The sequence below is a fragment of the Bactrocera neohumeralis genome, chromosome 3 (assembly GCF_024586455.1).
Source record: "Bactrocera neohumeralis isolate Rockhampton chromosome 3, APGP_CSIRO_Bneo_wtdbg2-racon-allhic-juicebox.fasta_v2, whole genome shotgun sequence".
Lineage (NCBI taxonomy): Eukaryota > Metazoa > Arthropoda > Insecta > Diptera > Tephritidae > Bactrocera > Bactrocera neohumeralis.
In genome coordinates this window covers 44,534,553-44,548,067 of record NC_065920.1, presented here as the reverse complement: position 1 = coordinate 44,548,067, position 13,515 = coordinate 44,534,553, and the positions used below count along the sequence as shown (strand labels likewise).

Genomic DNA, 13,515 nt, shown 5'->3' with positions numbered 1-13,515 from the left:
AGAGATCCCACAATCTGCGCCAACTACCGTGGGATAAGCCTCTTTAACATCACGTATAAGGTTCTATCGAGCGTATTGTGTGAAAGATTAAAGCCCACTGTCAACAAACTGATTGGACCTTATCAGTGTGGCTTTAGACCTGGCAAATCAACACCTGGCCAGATATTCACCATGCGCCAAATCTAGGAAAAGACCCGTGAAAAAAGAATCGACACTCAGTACCTCTTCATCGATTTCAAAGCTGCCTTTGACAGCACGAAAAAGAGCTGCATTTATCCCGCGATGTCTGAATTTGATATCCCTGACGTTGAGCAACACCAAAAGCTCCGTCATGATCGGGAAGGAGCTCTCCGAGCCATTTGATACCAAACGAGGTTTCAGATAAGGCGGCTCCCTTTCGTGTGACTTCTTTAACCTACTGCTGGCGTCATTGGCCTTAACAACCGCGCCGTTAATTCTGCTTTCTCCAGAATGGATAAGACAGCGAATCAAATGGGTCTGGTGGTAAACGAGGGCAAGACGAAATATCTCCTGTTATCAAACAAACAGTCGTTGCACTTGCGACTAGGCTCCCACGTCACTGTTGACAGTCATGACTTCGAAGTTGTAGATAACTTCGTCTATCTTGGAACCTGCATCAACACCAACAATAACGCCTCGAAATCCAACGCAGAATATCTCTTGCCAACAGGTGCTACCTACTAAGTAGACTAAGTAGGCAATTAAGAAGTAAAGTCCTCTCTCGACGAACAAAAACAAAACTCTATAAGTCACTCATTATTCCCGTCCTGCTATATGGTGCAAAGGCATGGACGATGACAACATCTGATGAGTCGACGTTACGAGTTTTGCGGTCACGGCGAATATCGGATTCGACGACTGTTTGTTTGATGACAGGAGCTATGAGCCTTACGAGATATACGACGACATTGACATTGTTCACTGAATTAAAAGACAGCGGCTACGCTGGCTACATCAAGTCGTCCTAATGGACGAAAACCCTCCAACTCTGAAAGTATTCGACGCAGTACCCGCCGGGGGAAGTAGAGGAAGAGGAATACCTCTACTCCGTTGGAGAAATCAGGTGGAGAAGGTTATGGCTGCACTTGGTGTCTCGAATTGGCGCCACATTGCGAAAAGAAGAAACGACTGGCGCGCTGTTGTTCACTATCAATGTGTTAGACCTATAAAAAGGATAAGATGGTTTCCAAAGTTTTGAAAGAAGGAAAGAAGAAATTTTGTGTGGAATTTTCATAGATTTTTTAAACATACCATCTATAAAAATTCTATAAAGCCTTACTTAAAATGCCGAATATCTCGAGAAGTATTAATGATAGCGATTTTGACCTCAGACCTTTTCTATAAAAATTTCATACGAGTTTGTCAAATACATTTTTTCTATAGCTCTTGTCATTTACGAGATATATATAAAAAAAATGCGAAATTCGTGGAAAATCAAGTTTAGACCCCCGTACTACCTCGGCGGTGTGAGTTTCGACTTAGTCGCAATGGGCTTTTTTAGAGAGTGTTAAATTCTGGGAAATATGTGTCTAAAGTCAAAGCGATGCCATAAAATTCCTCTGAGCTATAGAACTTTAAAGATAAAAAATCACGATTGTGCTGCATTTTCTATGGAACATTTTTACTTGCCTTGGTCCAGTCCTTAATGTTAATATTAAGCGCTCAAATTTTCAGGGAATTTGTTTAGGTAAAAATTCAAGGAAATTTCATGACGGGAGTGAAAAAAATTAATACTTCAAAAAAAAACACCCTAGTATGTACATAAGTATATGTCCAGGTGAATTCAATCAATGCAAGACTAGCTGTGGATACCATATTAAAGTGGTATAACCGCTTGATAATATATCTTCATTTGTTTATATGTACAAGTATTCATCATTTCCAATCTTTAAACTATGTCGGTCTGTTCGATTAACATCACTTTGTTTTGTCGACACGGCAAGCTTTAAGAAATTATTGGTTTAAAATTGGTTTATATTTAGTTTATGATGAGTCCATTAGGTTTCGTCGAAAAATCAAACACGCGTCAAAGTTTCGAGTGCGTTAAGAACCATAACGCTCATTCTGATCACGATAACTATACTAATTGAAATTTATTTTAATGTTTTCTTTGTGTTCTTTTAATATTTAATCAGAAGCAATTATTACACTTTTTATCATTAAAATTGATATGCAGATAACTTTCATTTAATGAATTTGGCACAATGTTAACATTAGCAAATTGACTCACTTTCAGTGATCATATGGTTCAGCTTTGACAGGAAATATGATAAGTCTGAAGAGACACTTTAAAACAAAATTAATAATAGGCTAATTGCTTCGATTTAAATAAGTGTGTGGTGCTATCTATGAATCACAATTATAGCTATGGTTTCATATGTCGATATCTATGGGACATTTAATAATTGCTTACTGAAAGTAATTAATTCGAAATTAGTTTGTTCGGTGTCACGTAAGTATCTAACCTTGAAAATTTTGTATTATCTTCAAAAATGTGTTATTAAACAAAAGGATGGATGACCAGGTTGTAAAGTACACATAGCGTTTAAATAGAAAAATTAAATAGCGTTTTTCAATCAGGTGATTTCCCTACGCCTATCATGTCTATTTCGCAAAATCTAATATCAATCGATCAGACTTGCGTGTCTTTAATGCCGTCGCACAAAATAATAAATCTATTATAATACCTTTCAAAAATTTTTATTCGAAGTGCAGTGTGCAATTTCACACCACACCAACCCATTTACCAAGAATGCCATAGTTCACTTTTTTTTATCAGGTATTAGTTCCGAAAATCTTTAAGACGACATTTTGATGTATTGACTTTTGCAGTTATCAACGCGATTCAGTAAACCAATTTATATCTAAAACACATAAAGACCCTGTCATACCTACATTACGCATTTATATTTGCGCAATCACTAATATAATTTAGAATAATTTATTTATTTTCTTTTTTATTTCTCCATTGTAAGCATAGGCCAATATCTACCTTGAGACATTCATCATTCATTTCTTAATCAGAAGTAATCAACAACAAACAAACAGAAATAATAAATATTGTTATTATTATTTTTTCAATAATCAGCTGTGTTAATTACATTAACATTTACAGTTAGATGTCATTGCTCAATTAATATTGCACTCTCAAATTCATACTTTCGCGAGTCTTCAATTTTATAACTGTAATAAAAAAAAATTCCATTTATGGTATATAATTTTGTATGTGACAGGAATTTGTTCTTGCCCTTGCTTTCTACTTTCATATATAGTAATGGTATGTATATACATACATATGTATGTACGTATTTATGTCTATATTTTATACAATGTTCGAAATGTTCTTGATAAAGTTGTTTGTATATTGGCATTCAAAATGGGTGTGTTGTCTGGAAAAATTTTATTTTGGGCATAAAGGTCTCGAATTGAAGCACGAGATGCTATTGGAGCGAATTTATTATGTATGGAGTTCCTCAAATGCTTAAGAAGTTCGAAATAGTTTCTAACTATTAGAAAATATTAAAAAAATATATGCATACTTATATTGTATATATGCGTGTGCCTTATTAAATATATTAATTTTAAAGTTTTGCTTAAAAAATTAGTTTTAATTCAATTTATACTTGAAATATAAACTTAACTTATTAATATTTTTGTCAAGTAGCGGTTGATGCCGCTGTCTGCCCTCATTCAACTCAACTCTACTAAACGAATACAGTTTTTACAGAGATGCAACACCCATCAGCTAGTGTGGACCTTTTACCCACAGGTTCCACGCCCACATATTTATCTTTGATAATAATACTGCTTTTTAGTCACTAAAACTGTCTGGATACCAGCTCACAGTAGAATAGTCAAAAACTGTAAAGCCGATGCTTGCTTAATAGAGCACCCATACTCATATTCCATCAGGATAGGAACGAGCAAGGGTTCCATTGTCTTCGTGCATTAGATGTATGGACCTCCCGTGTTGGTCAGCAGCCACGACTCGTGGAGTTGCGAAAACCTTCTGGATCTCTTAGTAAGGTTCACATCGCCGCAGTGCCCTAACTGGACACAGACTCATTGGCAATTACTCGGTGAGACCAAAGATTATGGAATATGCAACTTGGAAAAAGATGAGATGGAAAAATTCACCAACATCTCATCAGACTAAAGTTGAAGCATCTCGGTTGCTATACTTTCTACAAATCCGTCGAATTGGCTGGAGTTGATATTAGCCGCCTCAAAAAAATTGTGGCAGACTCTAGCCGTTTTGTCGATATTCGATGGTCTTTTTGATCCATACCCACGAGTTCTGAATATCACAACGGACTGGCGTGAGATTATTCGTGGCCTCACGAGAATCAGCATATTTATCTAACTTAACCCAGCCACTAAAATCAGATTAAATGCTGGTGAATCGAAAAAAGCTTTCTTATATTATGGTATGGTGGTGTTTTCAAATGATTTTTTTTTTTTGACAAAAGTGGAAAACTCTACCATGGAACGTAGTATATATGTAAGTGCGTACAGAAAGTGGCTATGATGCATTTTAATTATGTAGGGTATGGGAGGGTGCTGGTGTAAAAATCCTAAGTTACTTAGTACAGGTAAGTCTATTTCTCTAGTCCATTTTGTTTGATTTTTTTTTTTTTTGACAAAAGTGGAAAACTCTATGACGGCACGTATATAAGTAAGTGCGTGTCATTTTGTTATCTTTTATTTAAGGGTTAAACTTTTTACTTATAGAGTACGATGTCCCGAAGAAGTGAGACATTATTAAGAATGAAAGCGGTCTTAGTTGCGTAAGTCAAAAGAATACAAACATATAAATTCACTGTGCATGTAAGTAAGCAACAAATAGAATTTGCATGATTTTTTAACGCTTATATATTTATACTTATTATGTATACATATATTTCAATCCTTAAGAAAATCTAAAAATTCTAGCTTACAAGCCAAGATGTGCATTAATCAGCAAAAATATTTTAGAATTTGGTAGAATTCCACCAGATAGAATGAGTAATTAAAATATTTAATCAGTTATTGAATTGTCCTTATTGCGAAACAATTAGACAAACACATATGTATGTATATACAGACATATGTACATATGTATACTTTGATCCATCTTTAATTTTGACTAGACATTTCTTGCAACTTTGACCCAAAAGCAATAGAGATAATGAATTTGAAAAAAAATAAATAAATAAATTACCTATAATTTCATTTGCAATAAAATGGAAAATTTTGAACTGGTTTGTCTGTATAAGCAATCTTCAGTTATTGTTGCTGAAAATGTCAATCATATAAAATAAAATGATGATCTATTGTCAAAACAAATTATTGGACTTTAGCAGGTTTCCCTTTAAGTGCGTTCAAATTGATTCATAATTTATAAAAAAAATTAATTAATTTAAATCAATGCCTAGACAAACATTTCCTTAAGTGAGATTTTTGAATTGTTATTTTTCAAATTTCTTTAAAAAGTATTCATTTTTGAGCAGAGATTATAAAATAAATGAAAGTCCAGTTAAGCTGTTTTGCTATGGAATTTTTCTTATTTTGAAAAATAAGTATATATATTTTAATTTATTTTGTGTTGCAAAAAACTTGTACCCATGCTATGCAGACATCAGTAAACAAAACTAATGGAACATAATTATTGAGGTTAACTCTTCGTTACAAATTTGAAGGGAAACTGTCTAAAATAAAATATATTAATCTGAAAAAATAAAATATTCTTATGCGTAAGTTTATAGTGTTTAATTCTAATTATAACCTAGTGAACCCTTGGAGTTATCGAATATATCTTACATATGGGCATACATTTGTTCGTTGCCTTTTTTGCCTATCTATTACTCATTTGCAACAATTTTTATTTTATATTTGTTACTTTTCAATTTTCTAAGTTATTATACTAAGAGTTCAATTTTAATGCCGAAGGAAAATTCCAGACATAATACTACTAAACCATTGTTATCAATGGTATTATTTTGCGAAACTTATGCATATGGATTTTTATTCGAATGTTCATATAAATGTAAGTGTAAATAACATAATTAGCACCTTTTTATGAATAATTGTATGTCCAATTTTAATAAAGAAGAAACGGTAATTTTTTGTGCGTTTTTTTTTTTATGAAGAAAGTGCTGGTAAGCAAATAAGCTAGCCAACTCCCATGAGTCAGTGGTTTTGAAAAAAAGTTCTTTCTTTACGTGGATTAAGGTAAAGGCATTTTTGAGCTATCTAAATCTCAAAAAATTGATAATTAAGCCATAACGCCTTAAAGTTTAATTTACGCAAGCAGCTGACTCACATAAAGGAAATGAGAAAATACTTTAATTTTGTCTCATTTAAATGTATACATATACATATGTGACCTGGTCTACGAAAAGGGAGCTAACGTGCGAAAACTAGTTTTCTGGGAAACAGCTGTTAAAAATAAACATCTCATCTTCCATCCGAATCAACTAAAAAGTGAAAATTGATTTTTTGATTGATACCTAAGCCCCCTTTCCGTAGACCAGGTCACATATATGTATATTTTTTTTGCTTTTGCTTTTAAGTTAGAGAAAATGGGAATATTTGAACATACAATATAAAAATTATTTATTAAGGGGTCAGTAGGGTAATCTGGCCTGTTTTTTTTTTACATTTTTTCATAGAAATTTTTATTCTACAATAGAACTTTTTTCACATATCATGAAGTATATCGTGAAGTGTATGCACACGTTTTTTCGAAATTTTTTGATGACATCTGTCTGAGAAATGGTTGGGTGAATGAGATGCGTTTTTTCACTGGCGGACACGATTTCTCATGTTTGGATCATCTGAAACACAAAAACCCAATTTATTCTTAAAAAGTACGTGAATGGTTATCGTCCCTACTAGAATCATGAAAAAATGTTTGATAAATAAAAAAGGTTAACTTTTTTTTTTAATTTTTCCCCGTGTTTTTTTACATAAATTTTGTCATAACATTGTCAATAAATTATAAAAAATTATGAATCTAGTAGGGACGATAGCCAAGCGTTTTGTGAACATTAAAAAAAAAAATAAGCAAATCGGTTGAGTAGTTCGACCGGAATCATGTCCGCCAGTTTAAACAAGTGTGTTTTGAGAAAAACGCGTTTAAAGTTTGAGGTGTGTACTCCGAGCGCTCTGAACGTCGAGCGGTATTATTATTTTTGGCCTTTTTCGAAACCTTCCAATGGTAAAGTGGGTTTCTACATTAATTCTAAGGGTATAAGGGAACAGAAAATGCAAAAAAAAATTAAAAAAAAAGATTACCCTACTGACCCCTTAAAAAAAATTGTTCAAAATTGTCCAGTAAAGGTTAATTAATAAATTTTTTTATTATTAATTTAAATAAATTTTATTATGAATTAAAAAATAATAGCCTTTATTTTAATAAAATAATTTATATTAAATTAAAAAAATAAACCCAACCTAAAAATAAATGTGAATTTCGTATTTCATTTTAATCTACAACAAAAAAGCTTCTCTTTGAAAGAATCGGTGCAATTCACCTTTATGTCTCATATTATTTTTTCTTTAAATTTTGTTATATTATCTTCTTCTTTCAATAAGTTTCATCCAATGTGATTTTGATTGCAAATATTATCGAAAAATCAAAAAAAATCTCTCTCATTTCAAGCCGTTCAAATTGCAACAAACTTTCTTAGTGATAATATTCAGCATCAAGATATAATTGTTTCTCTGTATTGTGCATTTAATAACAAGTATAATTGTTTCCTTAACGTATTATATAACACCTGTAAAAAATCGTTTAGATTTATTCTAAAGTTCAATAGAAACAGCAAAGGTTGTAATCGTTGTCGACTGCACGTTTAGTCACGAGATACATAAGTACATTCACGTCTGGACTTAAGTATGCGTACATCTATGGCTTTATATTAGGCGGGGTCGATTTTTGTTCGAAGCAGGAAATTAGCACATAGAATTAGAAATCAAAGCATTAAAAGAAACTATGGAATTTTTTGATTATTGTTTATGGATTTTTCTGCTTGTGATCTTTGCCTAGAGCTATACATATGTATATTCATATATTTTTGTACATATGTATTTCAACATGAATGGCCAAATAATGTTTTTCATGGAACTACGTTGATGATATTTGAGTTTCGTATTAAATGCTTATCTTTACATAAGTTAATTTTTGTTAGTTAATAATTTAAAAAAATGTCAAGACATTGAAGTTGATTGTAAAAATTCAATTTTTGTTATTTTAACATAATTCAATATAATCTATGTAATCAGGTCTAATTAGTGTAAATATTTGTATATTTCCAATAATTTTTCAATATTATTTGAACACATTTTACGCCATAAAATATTTCAGAAAAAATACGATGGCCAATAGGATGTAATTTAGCAAAAGCGAACATCATTGAAAACTTTCATGCTTTTCGATACTAAAAATTCTGATAAATATTAGAGTATGATAGTAGAAATACAATAAATTAAAAGCTAAAAAAGCTTCATATATGAAAAATATTCACTAACTGAAAACGTTGAAAAAAATTCTTTAAGAAAAATATAATTTTCTTTTACATAAAAAATAAATTGTCTTGCTTATTTCCTAAAGCTAAAATGATTATGAAAAGTCCGTTTTAAAGCAGTTAAATAAGTTTTTATGAATTTGTTAAGTAGAAATATTTATTATTTATATTATTTCCTGCTCCAAAAAGCCATAGAAAGTTACGCAATACCGCAATACCGACTTATACGGGTTAATAAGTAATTACATTACATAATTGTATTATTTTAATGAACTCTTTTCTCAAGGAATCCCATCAACTCACCAAGCATTACTTAGAATTCTTTTAAAAAACCTGAAATTTTGCTTCACGCACAACCCAAGCAATTAAACATTAACGTACCAAGCACGGTTTTCTTATTAGAAATATGTATGTAATGCAATAAAAATTGTATTATTGTCGAATATATTTCTGTGTCTGCGAATGTCGTACTTTTTTTTATTATTTTATATTTAAATTCTGAACAGGGTATATTAAAATTGCTACGAAGTTTGTAGCATCCAGAAGAAAACGTCAGAGACCCTAGGAAATACATAAAGGATCAGCGTGATAAGCGGAGTCGCCCTAATATTTTGCACATTCTTTTCTTCCAAAGAAGCTGCTCGTTTGGCGGAATCGCAGATATCATAACGCTATGGCATATAGCTGCCATAATAACTAAACCATCCAAATCAAGTTCTTGTATGCAGAACTCTTTCATTTGCAAGATATATTCACGAAATTAAATTCATATTAAAAATAAATATGTATTTTAATCGATTTTCAAACCCAACTATTTGTAATGAAATTTTTTCTCCTATAAATTCTTGAATTCGTTAATTAAAAAGCGCATGCCTAATGTACATGGGTGTGCTATATATGTGCATATGTACATACATATACATATATGTAAATATGTTTCGTGCATGCATAATACATATTTACATATTTACAGCAAACATTTAGCCACATGAAACAAGCAAATGTGCGCGCACAAAGTCGTGTTTATGCAACCGATCGGCATTTAATGCCATAGAAGTGAAATCGCCAGCAATGCAGCATGCATTATGCGTCAACTGTCCGTCTGTCGACTACAGCTATAGCGAGCGCCTATCAGGCGAACAAATAATCACTTTGCACAATCGCACGCGACAAAGCGCGACATAGAAGATAAGGTGTAAGCAAATGTTATGATTTAATTTTTTCCTGCTTTCTATGTACACACATTCACATATTCTCTTATTTATGACAGACAGATTGTGACTGTTTGCCTTGGGAGAATGTTTAACCTTCAAACCAATAAATATGCTAGATCTGTGATGTAAACTCGACTTACCATTTTCAGCGGTGTAACCCCAGTGATGTGAGCTCATTTTTCCGACGTTTCGTGGGTGGAACTTTTTTAGTTTGATTTACCTAAAATGTCGTAAATATTAGTACTCTGTACGGAACAGACACTTTCTCAGCAAAAACAACAAAACAAATCACTTCTACAATATCAACAACCGCAATCAACCGCAATAAATAACAATAATAGTACAAATAGTTACGCCGGGCAAACGAAAAATAAAAACGTTTTTAGAGAAAAAACAAAAACTGGGAGCAGTTGTTGTTTGATATTTTGTTTCTTTTCACAACGGATGAGATGTTGTTTATATGAGAGCAGCAACAAGTGAATTGAATTGAATTGTTTGATTTCAGTTAGCTTTAATACCGCTTAATAGACTCTTACGAGTATTTAGGTGGCGTCGTGTGATCAATGGAAAGTATAAGTAGAAGTAGAGAGCCGCGTTTACGTTTCGTTGAGCGACGGAACACAATGTGCTAAGACGTCTCACACGTTTGTCTGCCTAAAGAAGACTGTGCTGAGTGTTGAGGGTTGTGTGCCGTTGTCTGCTTGCACTGCAACCGAAATGAATTAAAAAATTAAGTCAGTCACACACATCCAGTCAGTCAGCCAATCGGCTAGCCTGCTAGTCAGATAGTCTGGCGTTCGTTGGGGCGCGCTGGAATAGTGAACGTACGTACATATATTCAGAATCTACCTGCTACACACATACACACCCATGCATTTGTATGAATTTATTTACGTATGTAAATATTTGTTTGTGTGTATGCGTATATGCTTATAGGCGGAAATGCGGGCGAATAACCGAATGACTGACTGCTTTTACCCTCGGCGAGCATGAAATAAACGTGCTGCGCAACGCGCAGTAGCAGCGACAGTGTTTCGGAAACGCATCGCATACGCTTTCGTGTCGTGGGAAGAATCGTTGGACATGGGACAGCGTAAGTCTCAACGAGAGCAAAAGCTAGCTGTTAAAAGTGTGCTTCTGCACTAAAGAACTTCGGTTACGAACGAAATCGACTTGTTTGTTGACAGCAGCGCTTCGGAACGCAGTCGCAATTATACCATTTACGCATTACATTAAGCTTAATAGTATAAACGGCTTGTATGTACGTTAGCATGTGTATAAATAAGCTTATATTTTCAGCATCTCATATATGTTTGTATGCTGTTGGTAAAATTCATAACATCAATGAAGTCAACAGAGCGCTGTATGTTGTATTAACAGTAAACGGCAAAATACTGAGTACGGTTCGTTAACCTTTGAAGATTATATCCACTTGTTAATTTCAAAATATCGAGTTTTTGCTTATACATACATACATACATATATCGATATAATTTCGGAGATATTAGCACATAGTTAAAATTTTAATTTAGTGCAATCGACTCCTAAAACTTTACGATCGGGTTTCTCGAAGAACTGTATTTAGAATCGGAGAGGAAAATTTCTCTCGAACGGTTGTACCGATCGACTTGAAAGTTTCACACCACCTTTTTAGATATGTATATTATATGTATATTTGTCAGGTTTGGTAATAATTTTCATAAAAAAAAATCAAAATCTTTACTAGTCTGACCACCAGACACCTTTTTTCGCAGGTGTCGGCTATTTAGAAACGGTTTTGAGTTTTGTTGATTTTTGTGGCTCAGTAGGTTGGAAGAAGAAGGATAGAGGAGCAAAAAAACCAGACCAATACCTAAGAGTTAACCAATCCAGCATTTAAAAAAAATCGAACATTTATGCTGGCTTAAAGCAGACTATTTTGTATTTGTAAAAATAGTTTCGTTCAGACAGTTCGGCAAGAAAAACTTTAAAAGTTGTTTTTCTTTAAACTAAATTTTTTAAATCGGATGGTAGTCGCAGAGCATCCGCACTTATCCACTTTACTTTCGCTTCAGACTAACATTATGTAAAAAGTTATGATTTTTTTGTTGTTATTGCAACTTTTTTAGGAAAAAATGTATATATAGTAAAATTAAAAATGTTTGTTATACCTCGAAAAGTGTATGAATGATCAGCGTGACTAGCTGAGTTGATAAAAATACGTCTGAAAAATACCATTTTCCTTATTAAGTAAGCTTAATTCAACTTGAAGGTTATTTATGTCAAACAACATGGTTAGTAAGAACTAGCAAAACGTTTACCATTAGCCAATTACATTTTCCGTTTCATTTTTATATATTGTAGCTATAAAGAATACACCTGTGCAGGGCTATAAGTTATAACTTGAGCACAGTCAAAGTTAACGAGGCGCGCATCGAAAGTTATTCTAAACCCATCAAGAGAAAATTTAAAATCGGAAAAATTTGTTATATTGAACTAAATAAATCTTCAATATCAAACTAAAAAATGCTTCTCCACGCTTTGACGTTCAAGGTATAGGCTAAGCGTCCTTGGCAATAATTAACCCTCGTGTGTTCGTTTTGCTTCATTGCTCATTACAGGCCTTGATTACAATGTTCAATTAAACAAGAAAAAGAGTTAACTTCGGTTGCATCGATGCTATAATACCCTTCACAAATGTAAAAATTTTATACAAAAAATTGAATTTGATCGTTCAGTTTGTATTGCAGCTACATGTATGCTATAGGGGTCCGATATCGACGGTTCCGACTAATGAGCAGCTCCTCAGTTCTTGGATGCGTGACTGCCGCTGGGTGGCTTATAAGTTAAAATATCAGCTATGTTCAAAAGTAAAATTATAGAAAAGATGGATAAGTAAATATGTATACTTTTTTATACTCTTCCAACAAGTTGCTACAGAGTATTTTATAGTTTTGATCACCTAACGGTTGTACGTATGTATGTATCACTTAAAACTACGCGAGATAGATATAGGGTTATATATATGTACACATATAAATAATTAGGGTGACGAGAGAAGTTGAAATCCGGTTAACTGTCTGTCTGTCCGTCCGTCCGTCCGTCCGTGCGTGCAAGCTGTAACTTGAGTAAAAATTGAGATATCTTGATGAAACTTGGTATGTAGGTTCCTTGGTACAAAAAAAATTTGAGTTCGTAGATGGGCGTAATCGGACCACTGCCATGCCCACAAATCGCCATTAACTGAAAACCTATAAAATGTCATAACTAAGCACTAAATTAAGATGTAATTTGGCACTGGGGATTGCAGTAGCAAGGGGCACCTATGGGAAAAAATTTTTTAAAAAGTGGGTGTGGCCCCGCTCTCTAATATGTTTACTGTGCATATCTTCTAAACGACTGAAGTTACAACAACCAAATTTGCTCAGCACAAATATTACAAGAACTCCTACCGATAGCGTGAAAATAGAACCCTGTTCACTCCCCATATAACGGTACTGTTAAAAACTACTAAACGCGCGATAAATCGATAACTAAATGCGCCAGAAACGTAAAAATTTGCCGTCGGGATGGTATGATAAGGCTTTATAGGGACCACGGTAAAAATTGGACGATGGGCGTGGAAATCCCATATCTAGGGACCCGACCAACCGATTTTGAAATTTGGTGTGTGACATTCCTTTCATATTTGTATGTCATGTTGTGAAAATGAGCGAAATCGAACAATAACCACGCCTACTTTCCATATAGCAAAATTTGAAATTCGATTTGATTCTTTTATTTTTCCAGTAAAG

At 33.3% G+C, this 13,515-nt stretch overlaps 1 protein-coding gene across 3 annotated transcripts in view; it reads right to left on the bottom strand.

Annotated features, from left to right (window-relative positions):
• Positions 1-10,449, bottom strand: part of LOC126752667 (carbonic anhydrase) — a 29,414-nt gene extending 18,965 nt beyond the window's left edge. The window contains exons 1-2 of one of the 3 annotated variants that reach the window (XM_050463632.1): positions 10,261-10,449; positions 9,883-9,962 (exon numbers count right to left, since the gene is read on the bottom strand). In XM_050463632.1, coding sequence (XP_050319589.1) covers positions 9,883-9,919 — 37 coding nt within the window. In that variant the 5' untranslated portion in view covers positions 9,920-9,962; positions 10,261-10,449. The other 2 variants (XM_050463631.1, XM_050463633.1) reach the window with 2 other exon arrangements.
• Between the last annotated feature and the right edge of the window lie 3,066 nt (positions 10,450-13,515).